The sequence below is a fragment of the Sardina pilchardus genome, chromosome 3 (genome assembly GCF_963854185.1).
Source record: "Sardina pilchardus chromosome 3, fSarPil1.1, whole genome shotgun sequence".
Taxonomy (NCBI): Eukaryota; Metazoa; Chordata; class Actinopteri; order Clupeiformes; family Clupeidae; genus Sardina; species Sardina pilchardus.
In genome coordinates, this window is record NC_084996.1 from 17,119,530 (window position 1) to 17,140,549 (window position 21,020).

General features: G+C 48.0%; 2 protein-coding genes across 2 annotated transcripts; both read left to right on the forward strand.

Moving 5' to 3' along the window:
* The first annotated feature begins 4,831 nt into the window (after window positions 1–4,831).
* On the forward strand, window positions 4,832–6,644 carry LOC134076904 (insulin). Its single transcript, XM_062532194.1, has 3 exons — window positions 4,832–4,917; window positions 5,220–5,426; window positions 5,809–6,644. The coding sequence occupies exons 2-3, from the start codon at window positions 5,234–5,236 to the stop codon at window positions 5,964–5,966; spliced, it is 351 nt and encodes a 116-aa protein (XP_062388178.1). The 5' UTR covers window positions 4,832–4,917; window positions 5,220–5,233; the 3' UTR covers window positions 5,967–6,644.
* Window positions 6,645–9,239: 2,595 nt separating this feature from the next.
* On the forward strand, window positions 9,240–17,709 carry scaf1 (SR-related CTD-associated factor 1). Its single transcript, XM_062532195.1, has 10 exons — window positions 9,240–9,410; window positions 10,259–10,306; window positions 10,409–10,561; window positions 10,716–10,792; window positions 11,050–11,153; window positions 11,270–15,133; window positions 15,726–15,808; window positions 15,960–16,268; window positions 16,750–16,878; window positions 16,994–17,709. Exons 2-10 carry the CDS (start codon window positions 10,259–10,261, stop codon window positions 17,144–17,146), a joined length of 4,920 nt encoding a protein of 1,639 aa, XP_062388179.1. The 5' UTR covers window positions 9,240–9,410; the 3' UTR covers window positions 17,147–17,709.
* Window positions 17,710–21,020: the final 3,311 nt, after the last annotated feature.

The following is a 21,020-nucleotide window of genomic DNA, read 5'->3' on the forward strand; positions in this document are numbered from 1 at the left end:
AGAAAGAGAAAATCATCTGAAGGCGTAAAACACATTTCCTTTGTTTAAAGATGGCATTGAGATGACTCCACTGGCATGGAGTTATGTCCTCTATGTCAACAAATAAGGATTACAGGTATCAGGTCTCCCATTAAGAAATCACAAAAACACATAGATACATTTTATTTGTAAGCAGATATATTTCTTTCATTTGACAAAATGCCAGAAAGGCCTGCTGCAGCATTAGACCAAAATCCCTAGTATTGCAGAAGTAGAAATCCTCCAATCTGAGGAATTTGCTGAACAACGTGTCTTGTTGCCATGGTGATGTTGCCATGGTGATGAAGCGGACTGCGTAGTAGAGTATTTGTACGTCTCTGGTGATGGCTGTCCCTCTTTGTCTCTGCTCTCCTCTCCTAGTGTGGGGGGTTGGCAGGGGGTTGCCTTACCGACTGCAGCCCAGAATCCATTGAAAGATAAGCTATAGCCTAGTGTTTTGGGTGTGGGACAGGATATTGTGAATACAGGCAACTACTTAAAGTGTTATAAAGGTATTAGATAATTTACAATGACAACATGGCACTGGACACCATTCACATATTCATATTTGTCGAACAGCTAGTCTTTTGCTCTATTTCCCATCTCTGAATGTTATGTATTCCTCTGTGTTCTTCTCTGTATAATGCTGGGTCAGACATGTGCATTTTCTATTCTGTTTACAATCCTTTTCTCTTGTCATTCATGACACCCCCCACCCCCCCCCCCCCCCCCCCCCACCCCCTCCATATTCTCTTCATTTCTATTGGTCTGTCGGTCTTTCTGTCCTCCTCTGACTTCAGCACCTCCTAGCTGCAGCTCCTTGTTTTGCCACAGAGAGGCGCCAAAGCACCCTTTGGTGTTGTTCTTTTGGGCTGGAACCAGCTGTTGCTATTCTCATCACTGTTCTGAATTCTGAACAGCACTGCAAAGCTATGGAACCCATCTAAACCAATGCCAATTCAGACAACATGTTGAATTCTTCCTCCGGATAACTTTTCAACTGATTTTCTGTATTATTGTAGCAACACCCAGTCATGTGCATGAGAAATGATGAACAGAGGAGGGAGAGAGAGAGAGAGAGAGAGAGAGGGGGGAGAGAAATGGCACCTTCTCTCTGAAACCTTTGATCATTGAGGTCACACTGTAAACGTCATCACCACCAATATATATCTATAAAGTCTTTCAGTCCGTCACTAGGCCTCGACTTTTGCGCACTTTTTAAGATGGTACAGTCGTATCTTGATCATATCAATAGAGTGGCCTTTCTTCCCAAGTGAACACAGTAATATTCTATGTACCCCTACTCCCCAACCCCCACTCCTTCTCTCTACACTCTCGCACCTATTACCTTTCTCTCCCTGTCCCTGCTTCTTCAACATAAAGGGCAAAGGGGTGTGAACACGTAGTCTGTGTTGACACCCTCTCACTCTCCCCAGAGCCAGGCGCCATACAACCAGACAGAGGGATACCCGGCCACTGCAGCAGGAGAGAGGGGAAGACCTGTCCGTGTTCACCACATGCCTAGGGAGTCCAGTCCAGTCATCTTAGTTCAATTCAACTATTAGTAATTCTACAACTTGAATATGCGCTAGCGGCTGGACTATTACACATGATAGAATAAAGGGCTACCTGAGAGAGGCAGATGTCTTTTTCTTGTCATTAGCCAACAAGCTTAAAAACCTAAAGGAACATGCCAACCGTGCGCGTACAATAACCCAGTCTGACACCGTTAGCCAAGCAAAGCATAATTCACTGGTTATAGTTATAGGTCCCTTTTAGGTATGATTAGATACCTTCTAGACTAACTTTGTTGTCATTGGTACAAAAAAGGGCAAGTGGCATGGTTTACAGGGAGGTGCGGATGCAGAGAGACCTGTTGTGCTTCCTGAAGGGGAGTGGGGTGAAGAGTCTGTGGTTGGGGTGAGAACAGTCTTTGATGATGCCGTGCGTATCACTTGCCCTGAATGGCCTTGATGTATAGGGGAGTGAGGGGCCGGTGATGCATTGGGCCGTTTTCTCCACTCTTTGCAGTACTCTCCGGTCAGAGGTAGAGCAGCTGCCATATCATAATGTGACACAGTTGGTCCCATACCATAATGTGACACAGTTGGTGAGGATGCTCTCGATGCTGCAGCGGAAGAAGTTCACCAGGATCTGAGGAGACAGGTGGACCTTCTTTAGTCTCCCCAGGAAGAAGAAACGCTGGTGAGCCTTCTTGATCAGGGTAGAGGTGCTGAGGGTCCAAGAGAGGTCCTCAGAGATGTGGACACCTAGAAACTTGAAGCTGGTGGCACGTTCTACCTCAGTCCCGTTGATGAAGATGGGGGTGTGTGTGCCAGCTGAGAGCCAGATTGTTGTCGGTGCACCACATTGTTAGGTGCTGATGTGCTGGACCTCCTTCCTCTATAGGCCGTCTCACCGTTGTTGCTGATTAGACCAATCACCGTTGTGTCGTCTGCAAACTTGACAAAGGTGTTTGAGCCATGTACAGGTGTGCAGTCATTACAGGTGAAGTAACGGAGGGGGCTCAGCATTCAGCCCTGTGTTTATCTGACCTAACAGTCTGCAGTCTGTTAGTCCATTAAGTCCATATCCAGTTACAGAAGGAGATATTGATACCCAGTGTACTGAGTTTGGTGATTAGGTTGGAGATGATGCTGGTGTTGAATGCTGAACTGAACTCAATGAACAGCATTTCTCACATAGGTCTTTCTTGCTAATGTTGAGGTGGGACCGGGAGGTATGAAGTGTCGTTGAAATGGCATACTCCGTACTCCGTTCTGGCTGTAGGTGAATTAGAAGGGGTCCAATAAGGGTGGTAGGCAGGTCTTGAGGTGAGCCAGGAACAGCTTCTCAAATCACTTCATGATCATGGGGTGAGTGCAACTGGACGGAAGTCATCAAGACTCGTTTCAGTGGAGTGTTTTGGCACTGGCACGATGGAGGTGGTTTTTAAAGCACGCGGGGACAACTGCTTGGGATAGTGACGTGTTGAATATGTCAGTCCAAACCTCAATCAGCTGCACAGCACAGACCCTGAGGACGTGTTCGGAGATGGCATCAGGACCAGCAGCCTTACTTGCAATAGTCTTGCTCAGTAGCACACGCACGTCAGTGGGGGAGAGTGTGAGGGGCTGATGCTCTGCGGAGACCACTTGATGGCCACCTCTATGTTGTCCCTGTCAAAGCAGCAACAGAAGAGGTTCATCAGGCTATAGGAGGCATCTGTGGTAGGGGGGTGGTGTTAGGTTTGTAGTCTGTGATGGCCTGGATGCCTTGCCACATGCCCTGGGGGTCAGAGTTGTTCTTGAAGTGATCCTCAATCCTTAGCTTGTGGTTGTACTTTTTGATGCATCTCTTCAGGTTAGCCCTGAATGAGCCAGGCCTGAGAATCACCCGCATCTGAAGGCCAAATGTGATATCTGATGCAGTATTAACAGATATACTGTATGTGGTTTACTATGGAGTCTACAGTATAGGATTAACAAATATTGCAAATATTTGTATATGTGTAGTTTCAGTATGTACATTTTATAAATATTTAAATAGAATGCTATGGGTGGGATAGTGCCACCTCTATATCAAGTGGCTATGGGTTAGTTATTCCTCTCATGCTGCAATATTGTTTTTTGAGACCTTGATACAGTTCAGAACACGACCTGCAGATACAGAAATCAATGGGTTAACAGTGCTCTTGTCAGGTCCTCTTTCCAATTTTCTTAAATTGATTTCAGCTTCTTACTCATTTCCTCTACCTCTGAAATGCCAGTGCTGATTACTTTTTCTCACATCCTCTACCAATCTCTCTCTCTCTCTCTTGCACTCTCGCTGTCTTTGCTTCTTGTGATTTGAGGTGCATGTATGAGAGCCTCTATAAGTTTTTTCTGATGCAGTGCTCATTTAGACAGATTAATGACAGATAATGGAAGGGGGAGGGGCTGATTGATGTAATCACTAATGACATCATTAAATGATTTATAACAATAGGAATATTAACAGGTAAAATGCAGGCAAGCCTCTCTCTCTCTCTCTCTCTCTCTATCTCTCTCTCTCTCTCTGTATGTATGCCTCTTTGCATCTAGTTGTGTGAGTCTGTGTTTGAATGCATATTGCATGCATGGAGGTGATTGTGACTGAGATTTGACATCAAAGTGCATCTTGATCAAAGGCATGTAGAAAATTGCGAACTTTTACGGGCTGAAAGATCAATGTTTTAGAACAAATTCCCAGCAGGCAGACTGCAGGACTTTCTTGACAATTTGTGATAGTTGGTTTTCTGCCTCTCTTGTTTTGATGCCATCAATGTGTGCAGACATACAATTATCATTAAAATATTGTTAATCATATATATGTAATCTATATATCTCCTTATTTGCACATCCAAGGAGAAGGATAGTAAGTCCACATCATGGATTTGATGAGCAAGATGGTGTGGTTTCTGCCTGTCTAGGGCTCTGGTCAGCATCTAAAGAAGAGTTCTGAGAGGGATGCTGGCACTCAGAGCAGAGGCAGAGCCCAGGTCTGGGTGGGGAGTCAGATGAAAGCAAAATCAAGTGAGGATTCCATGTAATAGGGGTAATTACAAATCACAGTGGAAAGAATATGAGGGAGGTGTAATTATACAGGTGGAAAGAGGGTGATTAAACATTGCACAGCAAAACAGGTAGCCGGTGGCTCAGTAATAGAGAACATTGCTGGACAGAGAGTGCATTTTGTGACACAGAGAGAGAGAGAGAGAGAGAGAGAGAGAGAGAGAGAGAGAGAGAGAGAGAGAGAGAGAGAGAGAGAGAGAGAGAGAGAGACTGAGAGAGACATTATATAGCCTATCCCCCTCCAGTATTGCCAGATACACACAAGTGGGACCAACGACAACCTCAAAATCAGTCGTGTAGCATCCAGGTAAGAACCTTTCATGCCTGTCATATGCTCTGTGTCTTTTTCAGCTCTGTTCAGTCTTCTTTGACTATTTTCAACAACTTTTCCTCCTAAATCTTTCTCTGTAGTTATAATTGTAAAGTCCAAGTTAATGACGCTTTGAACATTTCATGGTACTACATTTCCTGTAAAAATATATTCAAATCAAATCTACTCTATCTCACTGAATGGAGATCACTGCACAACTAAACTTTTATCTTTTGATGCTTATTCATGCCTCTCATTTTCCCCCTACAATCTATGGAACTTTCCCCTGTGCCATGCAGCGGCTGGAGGAAGAATGTCCGGTCTCAGTGCTCTGTTGCTGTTGCTCTGCTGTGTGTCTCTGGCGCCCGGCTCCCCTCACGCACTCGCCGTCTCCCTTCGGACTCGCCGGCTGTGCGGGGTGCACCTGGTGGACGCCCTGCTGTTTGTCTGCGGCGAGAGGGGACTCTTCTACCAGCCGGGACGACGGGTCAGAGAAGAAGACATACGTAAGGAACAACATGGAAACCAAAACCTTGAAGGGGGAGAGAAGGAGAGTGAATGAACAAGAGAAAGAGAGTGAGAGAGAGAGAGAGAGAGAGAGAGAGGGGGAGAGAGAGAGAGAGAGAGAGAGAGAGAGACAGATAAAGAGACAGAATAGATTTTTTCAGTTCATCATATGAAAAAAGGCTGACTTTTTAAAACAAGAAGTAACTTCACTTGTATGATGACAATAATACTGTCCTGAATAGACAGAACATGTGAAATGTAGTTTATGTCAGTTCTGTACTCATTATGAGGTATGTTTGAGCGTATATGTTCAAAAGTGGTGCAAGTGTGAGTAAAATTGAAGAGTGAAATTGAGTATTTCAAAAGCATTTCTATTTGCAGGTATCATGATGGACAATGTTCCTTCTGTTGAAAATACCAGAGTGATCCTGGCCAATAGCAGAGGAGGATCCACTATATCAAAAAGAGGCATTGTTGAACAGTGCTGTCACTTCTACTGCGACTTCTATGACCTGGAGAATTACTGTAACAATATATAAGAACTATTCATACTCCGATCGTCATGGCTAAGCTCGGTGACTCTTGCAAAAAATACCCATTTAGAATGTCACAACCACAAAATGTAGGAACATTGAAGGAAAGTCAAACTAACCTTGTGACGTGTCACGACTTGTGTGAGCCCAGATAAATCTGTCAGCTGCAGATCTGTGTGGCCCAGGGAGGCAGGATTTGGAGAGTTAGATTCAGGCAGTTAGCAGGTATGACCATCTTTAAAAATGGCATCCGATACCACCGGCCACATTTTCACAAACTGGCATATTGGTGGACACAATGTTATGGGTGGCAAGGTGATGGGAGGACCAACCAATTCATACGGACATAATTTGTGGCCACCTGTAAGGTGGCACCTAATTGGTTTGTTTACAATTTTTTTTTACAAAAGTTAGCACATTAGACACCAATTTTAAAGAAAGGCAGTTAAGGATATTTTAGTTGAATTAACCAGCCTATATCAGCCATTGAAATGAATGGGCAGTAACTTCCTTCCTCTCTCCAGTTCTAATACCTCCATGGCCAGACCTCTGCATCTGCCATCTGTGCCCAAATAAAGAGATCTGGATCTCTTTATATGGGCAAAGATAGCAGCTTGTGGGTCCTTTTTGTAGGTGAATGACTAGGAAACAATAGAAAGTCAAAATGTTAATAGATAAACTTCATCTCATGCTGAGTATTGTGATGCATAATAAACGTTTGACAAATCGCTGTAGAATCAGCGGGTTTCTCATGATATTTGTGTGTGTGTTTTTTTTTTTTTTAACGTTCCTCGAATATAAAATTCCTTGCATTGAACAAACAATAGTGCAAAGATAATTGATCTTGTGTCTTGGTGAACAACCACTCACTTCTCTCTTATTTAAGAGACCAAACGGGTTGAAGCACTGAAATCCATGGGCACTAAAAAACAAGAAGAAAAATTGTGGATATGGACATAAGCATAGATCTTCCTGTCCCATTGAAAATAAGAGGAGAAAAATAAGCATTGTAAATTACATATAGTCAAAAACTTTAATTTAGGGGCCTATAGTACATTAGAAATATAATGAGTAATACTACATATATTGTCTAAATATGCCAGATATACTCTGTGCTCACAATCAGCACAGAAATGCCACAGCCCTAAACTCAACACTCTGTACACCCATGACAGTGTCTCCACCCAGGACAACAATATCATTAAGTGCACAGCAGCACCGATGACCACCATCCTGCCTCTTCAAGGGTGGAGATGAGTCAAGATGTACATTTGTGTGTGTTTGGGTGCACACTGTGTGTAGGTAGGCCTATACCTTGGTGGATGGGACAGGGCTTTTCCCCCAACTTGTTACTTTTTAGTGTGTGATACGCAACCACTGACAATATGGAACCAATTTTAAGAATATCATAATCTATAATGAGTGTGCAATCTATATGAGTTTTTCTTTTTAAATCTGGACATGGTAGGCCTTAAAACAAAGACATTTTTTGAGCCTGAATTATCAGGCATTTTTGAAGATGTCATAGTTCTAGGCCTTATGGACGCTTATTGGCATAGCCTAGCCTAAGACATGCATATTTGTTGGAACAAATCAGATAACAAATAGGCTACAGTACCTTGAGACACTTTTTCAGGCTGACGTTATAGAAATTAAATAGGGTAGACTATGCCTGCATTTGTACATTTGTTGCATGGCACCTGCCACAAGCCTATCAACATTGCAGTGTAGTGATTCAACTACTGTCAGAATAATCTGAGAGAGTTTAGGCTATGCGGAGTCCTCTGGGACTAAGCAATACAGTTGTATTCTAAATCAGTGGTGAAGGTGCATCATTGAAGGTCCGTGTATGCTTCGTTCATTTGATATTCAATTAAGAACCAAAAATCAAAAAATCAAAAAAATGACTTGTTATTTCATTATTTGTTTATGAATGTGATACGAAGAAGAAAAGAATGCTTTGTTTTTCAGACTTTTGATTTCGTGGTCAGATCAAAAGTGGAACATTTACAGAACGGACTCAGGGCTAACTGATTTTGATATTTCTTTTTTTCCGATTGCTGTGACCTGGAAGTCAATTCAAAGTCACTTTCTGGTCTTTCAGTGCTTAGTGTTGCCAATTTAGTGACTTATTTGTTGCTAGCTTTAGCGACTTTTGGCAATTTTAGCGACAGAAAATATTGTCTGGCAAACCAGAAACTGCGCGACTTTGCGCAACTCAGTTTCATTGTTGAATCGTCAGACAATCATCTCCCTTCTCGTGCCTGTTTTCTTGAACATTGCATTCGCCCAAATCGTTGCTCCATGATTATAAGTAGCTAATGATTAGTCTGTAGTATAGCCTAGGCTATCAGGCAATGTTATTGCATGGAAGTAGGCTACAGTGGGTTGACACACTGAGGACGGCTTGACGCCGAAACGCGTTTGTTTTGCATGGTGCTACAATTACGAACTAGTGAGTGCGGTTCTTTTGCACATTGGAATTCCCTAGAAGTGGCCACTTAATTCACGCACATTGAATTGTATTACAACTTATCGCCACGAGGTGGCAGTTTAAGGCCGCTGTAGCATTGCCCCGGTGTTATGTTTGCCGGTGTTATGTTTGTACCGGTAGGCCTATGTCTGCTTTTCCCATTGACAGTAAACTAACCAACCACTGGTTTCTTTGCGCATGCTCGCGTTGCTCACAACAGCTGCAGGAGTTTTCTGTGCCATCACTAGGCCTACACTACAACCTCTCGGACGGAAGACAGTGGACCACAACTTCATTCACAAGCAGAGCAAACAATTCAAATTAGAAAAACCTAGATTGTCAGCTGAGGGGACGTTTAAATAGCCTAGGCTAACCATAGTCTTTAGGCTAACTTGTGTATAGCCTATGGTAAAGTTATATTCGGACTGGTCTGACAGAAGCAGCAGCTGGCAATTAAGTCAATAAATAATTTCCGGGGTCACAGCAATCGGAAAATATAAATATCAAAATCAATTTTGTCCCTAAGTAATTTTTTCAAATGTTCTTCTTTTGATCTGACCACGAAATCGAAAGTCTGAAAAACAAAGCGTTAATTGCTTCTTCGTATCATATTCATAAACACATAATGAAATAACAAGTCATTTTTGTATTTTTTGATTTTTGATTCTCAATTGAATATCAAATGAACGAAGCATACACGGACCATTGAAGCACAGTGGGTCTTTGATTTGCGCAGGCCTAGGACTGAAGTGCAAATCAAAAAACAACACTTCCCATGAATCATTGGTTGCCGGTTTCAGTTCGGTGGGGAAGTAAAATGGCGGACATGGATGGGCAGGGCCTTTTATTGTGTTCAGAAATGTGAAATCTTTAATGCTTTTAAAAACCTTTTAGGGTTTATGGGAATATTTTGATGCTAGTTTTGCAGATTGAGCTCTTCCCAAGTTAGTTATCCAGCTTGAACTCCAACGATAAAGGTAACGTTATGGCAAGCATGCATATTCTCTACAGGTTAGCTAACATAGCCTGCATAGCTAGCAAGCCAAAATTGAATACGATTTGTAATTCATCATGTAGCTAACGTTAGCCAGTCATTTCGTTGTTGCACAGGGTTGCCTAATTAACTGGTTAATGCTCAACATTGTGTTGCACCGTGATTAAATGCAGGTCTGTTTTTGACAGTAACATGTCTAGAACTATGATGCATCGGGAATCATCGCGTGTACTGAAATATTGTCTGATAGCCTTCTAGCTAGCACGCTAAATGATCTAGCCCTATAAATCAACACCAGGTTAGCTCTGTAATAATCAGAGACAGCTAGCGAGATCATTTGAGTTTCTATGTTACGACTTGGTTGTACAGCATTACGGTTTATTCAGTATATGCACGTTTGTTGCGTGTCGTGGTTGTAGACTGTCCAGATTTACCTATGTGGTCATCTGAACAACACAACGATTCACGAGCAGTTGCTATCCTAACCTATCGTTAGTGTTTTGATATGCGGAGGCGGTGATTTGGTCACTGTGTCATGTTTGCTCATCTGCTGACCTAGGTAGTGGTCCACATAATTATTGAGCCACTCTGTTGTTGCTCAGCCGTCGGTTTCCAATTTGTCCCGTTATCTCCGACTTTAGCTGCACCAGTTGACTTGTGCAATGAATCATTCCCTGATTATACCATGCTCATCATGGTACCACAAATGCCGCTCCAGTTACTAATTTTAATTGTAACTGTGTTGATTGTAATGTTAGACGATGACTCATGTGTCTTAAATTAATCCAGATGGTCCAAATGATATGCTAACAGTGGCATTACTATCACCAGATGGGGACAGATGAAGAGTATAAAGGGGCTGGCCTCCCAGAACCAAAGGTAAGGGTCTGTATTAGTTTCATTTTGGTGACCAGTGTGATATAGGAATTTTAATATTGTACTTGACATTTTGCACGACTGTGTTTTCGATGTACACATTAGACAGGAGAGAAGTCCAGAGAAGAGGAGAGCAAGGAATGTACTGAAGAGGAAGGAAATGAGGATGAAGAACATGACTCTCAGAGGAGAAGCAAAACGGCCTTGAGATGTAACCAAGAAACCGGAGAGTTCCTAGTTGACGAACCGAGTGAACTGGTGAGGATCCGATCTCTAGAGAACCACTGTCTGTACATTGTGTTTGTTTGCAGACCAACTCTGATGAAAATACCGTTTGCAATGAAACACTGATCCTTCACTTTATTTCTGCCTTTCTCTTGCCAATGTTATGGTCTTTGTTTCTCCTTCACAGGGTGCTTCTGTGGTTGCCATAGAGACCTCCTCCTCTTGGATCCCTGCACAGTCCTCATCACTACAGCTGGTTGACAGGTGATTGCATAGAGAAGTCAACAAACATATGAATTGCTCTGTGTAATAAGTTGGTATTGAGACACTAACCATCAGGGAAGCTAGTTAGTGAGTTAGTAAGATATTTCTGTTCAGCTAGCTGTGGAAAATTCTGAGTAAATTATTCAAAAGTAGTTATTTAAGTGGGGTTAGCTGAACATGTTAATATAAGGGTAAATGAATGTGTCTTGTTAAGAATGAAGTTTGTTGATGTCTTGTGATGCCTCATTTTTCCACAGTGGTGACATTGAAGTAGAGCTCACTGCAGCGGTGCAGGTAGAAGAAGGATCAACCCTTGCTTTTCTGTCATCCTTGGCCCCGTTTGCTGGCAACCGGAAGATAGGTAATCTCTTATTTTCCCCAATTTAAAATAAGATTATTTGCCCAATTTCAAAACTGTAAATGTATTGCCAGCTTGACCTCTTGATAAACCAGTGTTTTACTCTCTTTCTCCCCCAGGCCTTCACTCCTCCCATCCCCACTCCAGACTGATGAAGGAGCTTCTGATGCTGGGCTGCCCCTCATTTGCTCCTTCTCCTCGGGTCACAGGCTTCACTCCAGCCCCAGGCTCGAGGATGAGGCCTACCTCTGCCCTAGCCAAGAGCCCGCTGCCCTCCTCACCCTCCAGCTCCCCCTCCTCCCCTTCTTCCCCACCATCGTCACCTTCCTCCTTACCGTCATCGTCCTCTTCATCACCGGGCGGAGCCGGCACTGGTTACCATGACACTGATGACAGAGGTCACTCGGGCGGCGGTGGAATCACCAACGCGACAGGTGACGTGGTGTCCTCGACCTCTTCCTCCCTGGGCCCTTCCCACTCTCTCAATGACCCGCGCCCTTTCTCCTCCAACCCCATGTTCCATCGCCTGGGCCCTCCCACGCAACCGGACGGCGACTCCCAAAGAGAAGCTTCCGAGACGGACATCTACGACCCCTTCCAGCCCACGGATGGAGAAACGGAGCAACCAAAAGCCCTGGAGGAAGAGGAAGAGGACGACGATGAGGAGGATAAATACGACCCCTTTCAGCCGACAGGCTCCCCAGCTTCGGAGGAGCGCGACGAGAGAGGCTCGGAAGGGGAGGGGCCACTGGGCAGCCCCAACGGGAACGCCCTGAACCAGATGGACGACCTTGAGACGGAGGGGCTGGACGTCCCGCAGGGGTCCCCTCCAGACTCGACTGAGTTGACCGCTGCAGCAGCAGCCTCGGCTCCCTCCCCCTCCCCCTGCCCCAGCCCGACCCCTCCGGCGCCCGCCGTGACCCACAGCCCGCAGCCGCCCCAGAGGAAGCGCTCACTGCGGGACGGCGTGCGGGAGCAGCGGCGGATGCGCGAGCGGAGGGAGGACTCGGAGCACTCGGAGATCGAGGAGGGTGAGATCGTGGGCGCCGCCGGCGACAAGGAGAGGTGGCGGGAGCGGGCGGTGGCGGTGGACGACGTGCACGGCGGCCTCCCGGGGCTCGGACTCGGCATGGGCATGAAGACGGAGCGCATCCTGCGGGTGATGGAGGGCGACGGCTTCGTGTCCGTCTGCACGGAGGCCACCTGGGAGCCGGAGCCTCCGCCGCCGGTGGTGGGCGTCGGGGACCTGCGGAGGAAGCTGACCAGCCGCAGGAAGGAGCGCTTCCGCTCCTGCCCCGTGTCCGTGACCCTGACGCCTCCGCTGCCGCCGCCGGCCCCGCTGCCCCCCGCCGTCGCCATGCCGTCGCCCTCTCCTCCGGCCTCGCCCTCCCTCTCCCTCCCGGCCGACCGCGAGAAGAACCGCAAGTCCTCCAAGAACTCCCGGGAGCGCGAGCGGCGCAAGCTGAAGGAGAACAAGGCCGTTGAGAAGGAGAAAAGGAAGAAGAGGAAGGAGGCGAAAGAGGGCAGCCGGGAGCGGAAGGAGAGAGAGCGGGAGAGGAAGAGCGAGAAGGAGGAGAAGCAGAAGGACGAGAGGATGAGGAGGAGCAGCAGGAGCTCCAGCCGCAAGAGGAAGAGGAGAAAGCACGGCAGCCCGGAGGCTTCCCAGAATTCCGCCGCCCGACACACACACTCGAGGCGGCGCTCCTGGTCCAGCCACTCGGACGACCACCACAGGGAGAGGGAGAGAGGGGAGAGGGAGAGAGGGGAGAGGGAGAGAGACGGAGAGCGAGAGCGAGAACGGGAACGTGAGCGGGAGAGACCACGAGAGCGGGATCGCGAAAGGGACCAAGACCGAGAGCGAGACAGAACCAGAGACCGGGAGAAGGAGAGGGACAGAGGCCGCGACCGAGACCGGGAAAGGGGCAGAGGCGACCGGGAAAGGGACCGGAGCAGAGACTCCCGCGGGAAGAGCCGGGGGAAGAGGGAGCGGGAGGACGTGGAGCAGGGCTCCAGCAGCCGGGAGAGGGGCAGCATGAAGAGGTCCAAGAGCAGCCTGGAGAGGCGGGAGGACACGCGGGAGCCCACGCGGGAGCCGGACCGTCACCGGGACCGGGAGCGGGAGCGGGACAAGAGGAGAGACGGACGGCCGGTCGTGCCGCCGTCCATCCAGGACCTGAATGGGTCCGACCTGTTCGCCATCAAGCGCACCATCACGGTCACCACCACGACCACCACCACGACCGTGCCGGGCTCGCCGGGGCAAGGCCAGCGGTCGTCCCTCAGCCCGGCGTCGGGCCTGTCCCACAAGCGCAAGAGGAAGCGGAGGAGGCGCTCGGACGAGGAGGAGCAGGAGGAGGAGGAGCGCTCGAGGAGACGCCGCAGCCGCTCGCGCCACGGCTCCCTCTCGCCCATGCTCTACCGCGGCTACGAGTCGGACCGCTTCTCCGAGCGGCAGGAGGCGGACATGCTCTCGCTGGACGGCGAGGCGCTGGACTCGGACTACCCGTCGCTGGAGGACTCTCCGCTCCTGCCGCGCTCGCCCGAGCCCCCGCCGTCCCCGCCGGCCAAGAGCAGCAGCAGCCCGCCGGCCAAAGCGTCCGGCCGCCGGGACAAGAAGAAGTCGCACGCCTCCGCCAAGAAGGCCGGCCAGCCGTCCGAGTCGGCGTCGCTCCGCGCCAAAGCCAAAAGCAAACACCTGATGACCTCGTCGTCCTCGCCGCCGCTCTCGCCCACGGCCGCCCTGGCGCCGCCCCTGCCGCCGACCGCCGCCTCCTCCTCCGCCGCCAAACGCACCAGGAAGACCCGGAAGGAGAAGGAGCGGGAGAAGGCGGCCAAGAAGGAGTCGGGCCGCTCGGGTCACTCCAAGAAGCCGGGCGGCAAGAAGGCCAAGCTGCAGTCCAAGGTGTCGGTGCTGGTGCGGGAGGGCGTGAGCAGCACCACGGGCACGGCCGGCGCCCCGGGCTCCGGCGGGAAGCTGGCGGTGGACCGCATGGGGCCGAGCGGGGTGACCGGAGGCGGTGGCGGCGGTGGCTCGTCGTCCTCCGTGGTGGGCGGCTCCATCGCCGTGGTGTTCCGGCGGGACAACGAGAGCCGCTCGCCGTTCCTGAAGCCGTGCTCGGAGCCGCTGTCGCTGCAGGCGCGCGGGGGCGTGGGGGGCAAGGACCCCGCCAAGGCCGGCGGGCAGCAGCAGTCGCAGCAGAGGAACGTCCTGGGCCCGGCCAGCGTGGCCAGCCCCACTCTCCTCAAGGCCAAGAAGGCCACCCCCACCTCCAGCACCTCCTCCTCCACCTCCTCCCCGTGCTCCTCCTCGGTGGCCAAGCGGCGCCGGCGCCCGGGGAAGAAGCTCCGCGACAAGAGCGGCGCCGGGGTCAGCGGAGAGGCCAAAGCCCCGCCGCCCGGTGGCTCGCTGCCCAAACCCTCCAGCCCGCCCGCCCTGCTCCCGGCCCCCACCCCTTCCTCCTCCTCTTCCTCCTCCTCCTCCTCCACCAGCGCGCTGCCGCCCTCCTCCTCGCCGCCGCACACGCCGCCCCTCTCCCTGCCGCTGCCGTCCCGGGACGCACGCGACTCCAGCCCGGACTCGCAGACGGTGGACAGCAGCTGCAAGACCCCCGAGCCCTCCTTCCTGCCGGAGGAGTCCCAGAGCGGGCCGCCGGCCCCGGCCAGCCCACCGTCCCCCACGCTTCTCTCCGCCTCATCCGGTGGCAACGGCGGCGGCGCTGCCCAGTCGGCCCCTGGCGCCAAGCCCCTTCTCCTGGACGAGCAGAAGACCTCGCCCCCCTGCTCCATCTCGTCGGGCTCGGCGGCTGCCTCGCTCCCGCTCTCCCTGCCGCCCTCGGCCGCCGACCCCTCGTCGTCATTCTCGTCCGTGTCGTCGTCATCGGTGGGCAAGCCCCCGCCGCCCCCCCCACCTCCGCCCGCGGCCGCCCCTCTGCCCTGGAGCCTGCAGACGGGAGTGGACTGCACTGCAGGGGGCGTGTTAGCCTGTGAGTAACTCCCTTCCGTCCTCCCTCTCAAACAGTCTCCCAGTTTGTGTCCGTTTCTCCCTCCCTACAAGCACAGTAGAGCTAAAATCACCTAAAACATAGTGTAGCTAAAAAAACAACCATAAGCATTCCCTGGCTATAACGAAATGCTAAGAGTAGCTGTTGCTGAAGTGCAAGGCACTTTGCGTGTGTCTTGTTTCCCTGAAGAATGTTAATGATATTGTGGGCTACACATTTGGAATGTTGGCTATGCCAGACAGTTTTTTTGACCGTCATATGATCTCACATGTCAGCTCAGCAGAGGAATGATGGACACTGTGGCTGAAATGGCAGGCCACAGTGCTGGGTCTCTGTATGCTCACGACTGCTAGCGTGTGTATGCCAATTGCTTGCTGTTCTTAGGGTGTGTGTGTGTGTCTGTGTCTGTGTTGGTGTGTGTGTGTCTGTGTCTGTGCATGCTCACAAGCATTCAGTGACAACAGACGGGTTAAATTAACATGCAAAGTCCTTATTTCTGTCAGGATATTAATCAAATGTCTAAAATGTAAATCTAAAAAAATTAAGTTGTCTGACTTTTTTCTATATATTGCAGTAACAGCACTCCTGTTTAAGATGGAGGAGGCTAACATTGCCAGCCGCGCCAAAGCACAGGAGTTCATTCATGCCACAAGTCAGGTAAGCCTAAAGGGGATGTGTTTATGCAGCTAGTGTTTAGTGTGTGTTTAGTGTGTGCTAGTGTGTGTTTAGTGTGTGCGAGTGTGTGTTTAGTGTGTACTTAGTGTGTGTTAGTGTGTTTACTGAGTATTGTCTTTTTGTATTTCACTAGATTCTCTCACAGGCCAACCAGAACCAAGGCCAGCAGCACGTCCCCTCCTCTTCATCAACCTCTTCCTCTTCATCCCAAGCCCCTCCCCTATCTTCACTTGCCCAATCCTCTGGTCCCAATCCGGCACAGTTCATTCTTCACAGCTCTCTCCCACTGGTTGGATGCACCAAAACTCCTCCCACACATCTGCTTCCTGGGCTATCATTGGGCGGTGGATGTGCGCAAACTCCACCCCCTCCTAGTTTGCCTCTGGGGATGGGAGGAACAAGTGACGGAGCTTGGGATATGGACAGTAAAGATCCCGACAAGGTATGCACATCTCTGTAAAACAGTAACACAGTGGTCTCCTCTTCATACTTGGTATTGGTGTTGATAGAGCAGAGGAAACCCATGGTAATGTCTGCACTATTTGCATTCATAAATATTTGGCTTATAGAATATGCGCATCTGTGTGCGTTTTCATCCACTGTGTTATTCAAGTTGAAGTGGACATTCTCCTGATGTAGAGCATGCTTCTGATGAGCTCTGGGATCAAAACGCAAGGTCATCAGTGCAATGTTTACGAAAATGCGCAAGAAATTTAGCGTATTGATTGATTATATGTGAATATATTCTTTCCATCAACTGTAATTGTGTCATCCTCTTGTGTGAATCAAATCCAATTAGTCACATTTCTATGCGCATTGTAATATTGAATGAGCATTTCAAGTGTTTCCAGTCAGGATTTCTTATTTCAAATCAAGTTGGATGGAATCCTAGCTAGTAACTCCTCCCCCTCTCCTGTCCTCAGTACCTGAAGAAGCTGCACACACAGGAGCGTGCAGTGGAGGAGGTCAAGCTGGCCATCAAGCCTTACTATCAGCGCAAGGACATCAATAAGGACGAATACAAAGACATCCTGAGGAAAGCTGTGCACAAGGTAGCAACCACTGCCCCCGGATACACACCACGTTATACCACACACAAACCACATTACACACGCATAAAGCAACATGTACAGTATCCTTTGACTAATCTGCTCTCTCCTCTTCCAGATCTGCCACAGCCGGACAGGCGAGATCAACCCAGTTAAAGTGAGCAACCTCGTCAAGCTCTATGTGCAGCGTTACAAATACTTTCGTAAGCATGGCCGAAAGATGGACGATGATCGTGATGATCGGGACTCCGGCGCCATGCATTCCCCGTGATCGGACGTTGGACGTGATTGACAGAGAGCCCCCACCCCACCCCCTCCTTCGCCCCCTCCTTTGCCCCCTCCTTCGCCCTACGCCTACTCCCACCCCTTGCCTGGCTCTTGATCCTGATTGGCTACACCAGTCATAGACTGCCTTTTTATCCTGCACGTGTTTGGGCCCTATCAGGGCCACTGAGTGACATTTTTGTTCATTATGAATTCCCCTCAATATGTATACAACCCCCCCCCCCCCCCCCCTCGCCTCTTTGTTTACCATTTCTTGCTGTACAGACCTATGAGTAGGAGCGCAAAAAAAAAAGTCAGATAAACATCATGTATGTAATACGAAACAGACATTGTTAAGAGAGGGCGAGATTAAAACTTGCACACCTACACACGGTTCCATCATATTAGACACCCTAAACCTGTACATACTGTAAGGACACTACTGCGACGGTGGTGTCTAGCATCTGGAATGGTGTGCAGTTTGGCCTGCATGGTCGTTGCTCTTTGTGAGTGTGAGTGTGGACGTGGATGAATGGATTAAATATCTAAATATAGACATTTGACAACGTTGCCGGTTGTGTCGTGGAGTCTTTGGAGGCCTTCGCCGCACATTCGCATGTACACATACACGATTCTGCCATCTTTTTTTCATGAATACCTTTTGTTTATGTACGTCGTTCGCCATTGTTATTTATTTAATTTGGTCCTGTGTTTTCACTTGGCGTGGTGGGTAAGTTGACCTCTAATTTTATCCAGCGTGATGGATGTTGGGAGCGATTTTCAATCTATTATTGATGCTAACAAGACGCTGCGGAGAGCAGTTGTCTTGTCATCTTCGGCTCAGCTGCTCAAAGGCAAAAGCTCTGAGGGTAACCGCTTGACTGTGTCTCCCCTCCAAACAAACCAGGACAAGTTACCGCACTGTGAAGAGCTCGCAGGTAAAATTGTCTCACCACAGACTAAGTCTCAAATGATCGGTCACAGCTCTCTCAGAGATCTGATGACATAATATGAAATATGACTGTGTAGTGTTATGGCTTTAAAAAAGGGTTTGCTTACTGACATTTTGTTGCTATTAAATAATTTGGAGAAATCAGTGAGCAGAAGAGGAAATTGCGCTTCCTTCTTGCTGTGTGTTAGGGATCTGTAAATATCTCAAAAGGTGTTATACTTTGACAGTAGCAGAGTTAGAAGTTAAAAATAATGGTCTTGGGAAATTGGCTTGATGACCATAGTTTCCCCATACAGCTCCATCAGTAGGTTCTCTGCTGTTGTGAGCTCAATGAAGGCCCAGCGCAGAGGCAGATCTGCATTGACCATGAGTTTTGGACATTTATACCTGTGGTAGGTAAGTGTGAGTGAATACAACCGTTGGTGTCCTGTTCTATGTAATGCAGTGATGAGGCATTTGCACATTACATTCATGCTCCCTTTGAAAAAACGAATGGGCAACATATCAGTCCAGTGCTTTGTCCCAGCTTGAGTTGAATTTGCCCATCTTTTAATTTATTTTTTTTTTCCTGTTTTTGAAGGTTGCCATCAGCAAGAAATCCATTGCTCTCATGTAGGATGTACAAGGAACGTTCCTTCCCATTCTCAAGCAGACCGAGGTCACATTAGGGTGAGGCCATTTTTAGGCCTCGGTGCTGAAATGAGACATGGCAGCAGCACTATATTTCTGACTTGAGACTTCCGATACTAACGCAGGCTGATGGTGAGGAGTCTACTGCGCTGTCTCCTGTGATTGGTGGCTTAGAAGGAATTGGAGCCTTCCTCGGAATGTGGAGTCATATGCAGCAGGCAGACAGATCTCTTCATGTGCTTTTCCGGAAAGACGAACGCCACTGCTTTCAGTTCACTGGTGGTGGTGCTTGTAGGACCCACCATTTCGGGTCGGAGGTGTAAATTGAAATCTCTGCCACAGATAGGGTGACCATTGGGCGGGACAGTGGTTCGGGAACCTCTCTTAGAAATGTATGCTGTGTCAGAAGATAGTTGTCACAAAGGAAAACGGATGAAAGTTATTATCTTACAACTAGCACTTTCCTCTCCAATCACAGCAAGTATGAGAAATGTTTGAAGCAAGTGTTTGAAAGGAGTGTTGTTGCCTAATTTTAGTGAGGTGTAGAATGGATGCCTGACGCATGGCCACAGAGAGGCCTGGGGATCTGCGAAACAAGCTGAATAATATATGACGACAAGGTGGATAAGTGCTGTTTTGTTTCAGTGCCCAAGTTGGCTTCAAGTTTGAAGGGTTCATCACAATGTGTGAGGCCATCATCTGCATACCTGACTGAGGTAGTTTGCCTACCATAGTAAAGTTATTTTATATTTCCCTAAAGTTCATACTAGAATAGCGCACTGTCTGTGTGCATTGTCTTGACACAAATGTTTCATCTTAGCTTAGGCCTACAAGTTTTCTAATTAAGTGTCTCAGTACAATGACAAGTATGTATTGTACACTGACCTAAGAAAATGTGATATAGAAACACTTGACACACTTTCTTCTGTATTTGTTTCACTGGAGAATTTCCTCTGTTCATTATCTCATCCAAACAGTGACAACCGCCAATCATCTCATTTTTTTAGTTGTCTTGGGGCTTCATATTGTGGCATCATATGACCACCAGATGTCCCCACACTCAACGTTTCCTCACTGATCAAAGACTAATGAATCAGCGAGGAGGTATTGACAATGTTAGCATGTAGTATATTACCAACTGGCCAATTCAAATCTAATTCAAGACATTTACATAGATGCTAATATATGAAATGTGTGTAAGGTTAACAAAATGGCATCTCCTGAACACTAGACTACTCCAATAGAGCATACCACTTCTATATATTCAGAATGAAGATATCATTTTCTCTACATGCCTACTTACCAACCTGCTTTCTATAAAGTATCCCAAACTCTTTATCATTGAAGAGGTGTCTGCCAGCTCAAATAAATGGAAAGCCAGGAAATGTGCTTCTCATTATCTTGCATGGTCACAGTTAACCATTTCCTGTTCAGAGTCTCCAGCTGTTGAAAAGATGTCCCACTGGCTTTGTGTGACTAGTTCATGGGGAGACACCCTGATACTCACAAACTACTGAACACATACAGTTAATGTCACTCTAAGATCATTGTTTCTTCCCAAGAATTTTGGGTGGAGGAGGATTGTAATATCCCTGCCTTTGCGCAACAGGAAAATAAACAACAAAGGAACATCCTTGGCCTTTGGTCAAAGACGCTTTCCCCCAGCATCAGAGCTGTAAAGAGAGGGGCTCAGTGGAGTTTACTGCTGGTGTAGGGGATGTTATCAGCACGCAAGCACAGTCCATAGTCCTTTGACCCAGACATAGCGATACATGCAGACAATGCATATAGCTGAGGAATTGAATGGATCACCAACAGTCATTAAAGCAAACACATGGATGCATGCCCCAAATGTCCTCTTACAAAACAGAAAAGTGTTACGACAGTATCCCATTTTACAGTTTGAAACAAGAGATAATTTTGGATTATTTTACTGTAGTATAGCATTTTTTGTCTTAGTAAGGGGGGGGGGGGGGCATTTGAGCCTTTCTGAATATTCTGAGGAGGCTATGCCACACAGAAAATAGTGCGGCCTTGTGCATTTTTAATTGGAAAACATTTGTCACATTGACAACACGACAAAGCAGTGTAACTTGTTCATTAGCAATGACGTAAGGGCTTGCCATTTTGATTGCACTAACAGTTTCATTAACGTAATTGCTTGTTTTTAAGACGTAAATTGAACATTTTGAGCAAATAATGCAAATCACATGCAAAGTTTCCTCTTTCAGCAGACCATCACATTTGTTTGAACGAGTGGGACGAGCACTCTGGTTGACTCTGGTCGCCTCTGTAACGG

What these genes read in the sequence shown, in the direction of transcription:
- scaf1 (XM_062532195.1), top strand. Translation starts at nt 10,259, where the DNA reads ATGGGGACAGATGAAGAGTATAAAGGGGCTGGCCTCCCAGAACCAAAG. An exon ending in TGCAGGGGGCGTGTTAGCCT is followed by an intron (nt 15,134 to 15,725) that starts GTGAGTAACTCC and finishes TATATATTGCAG; the next exon opens with TAACAGCACTCCTGTTTAAG. An exon ending in TCATTCATGCCACAAGTCAG is followed by an intron (nt 15,809 to 15,959) that starts GTAAGCCTAAAG and finishes GTATTTCACTAG; the next exon opens with ATTCTCTCACAGGCCAACCA.
- LOC134076904 (XM_062532194.1), top strand. Translation starts at nt 5,234, where the DNA reads ATGTCCGGTCTCAGTGCTCTGTTGCTGTTGCTCTGCTGTGTGTCTCTG. An exon ending in GGTCAGAGAAGAAGACATAC is followed by an intron (nt 5,427 to 5,808) that starts GTAAGGAACAAC and finishes TTCTATTTGCAG; the next exon opens with GTATCATGATGGACAATGTT.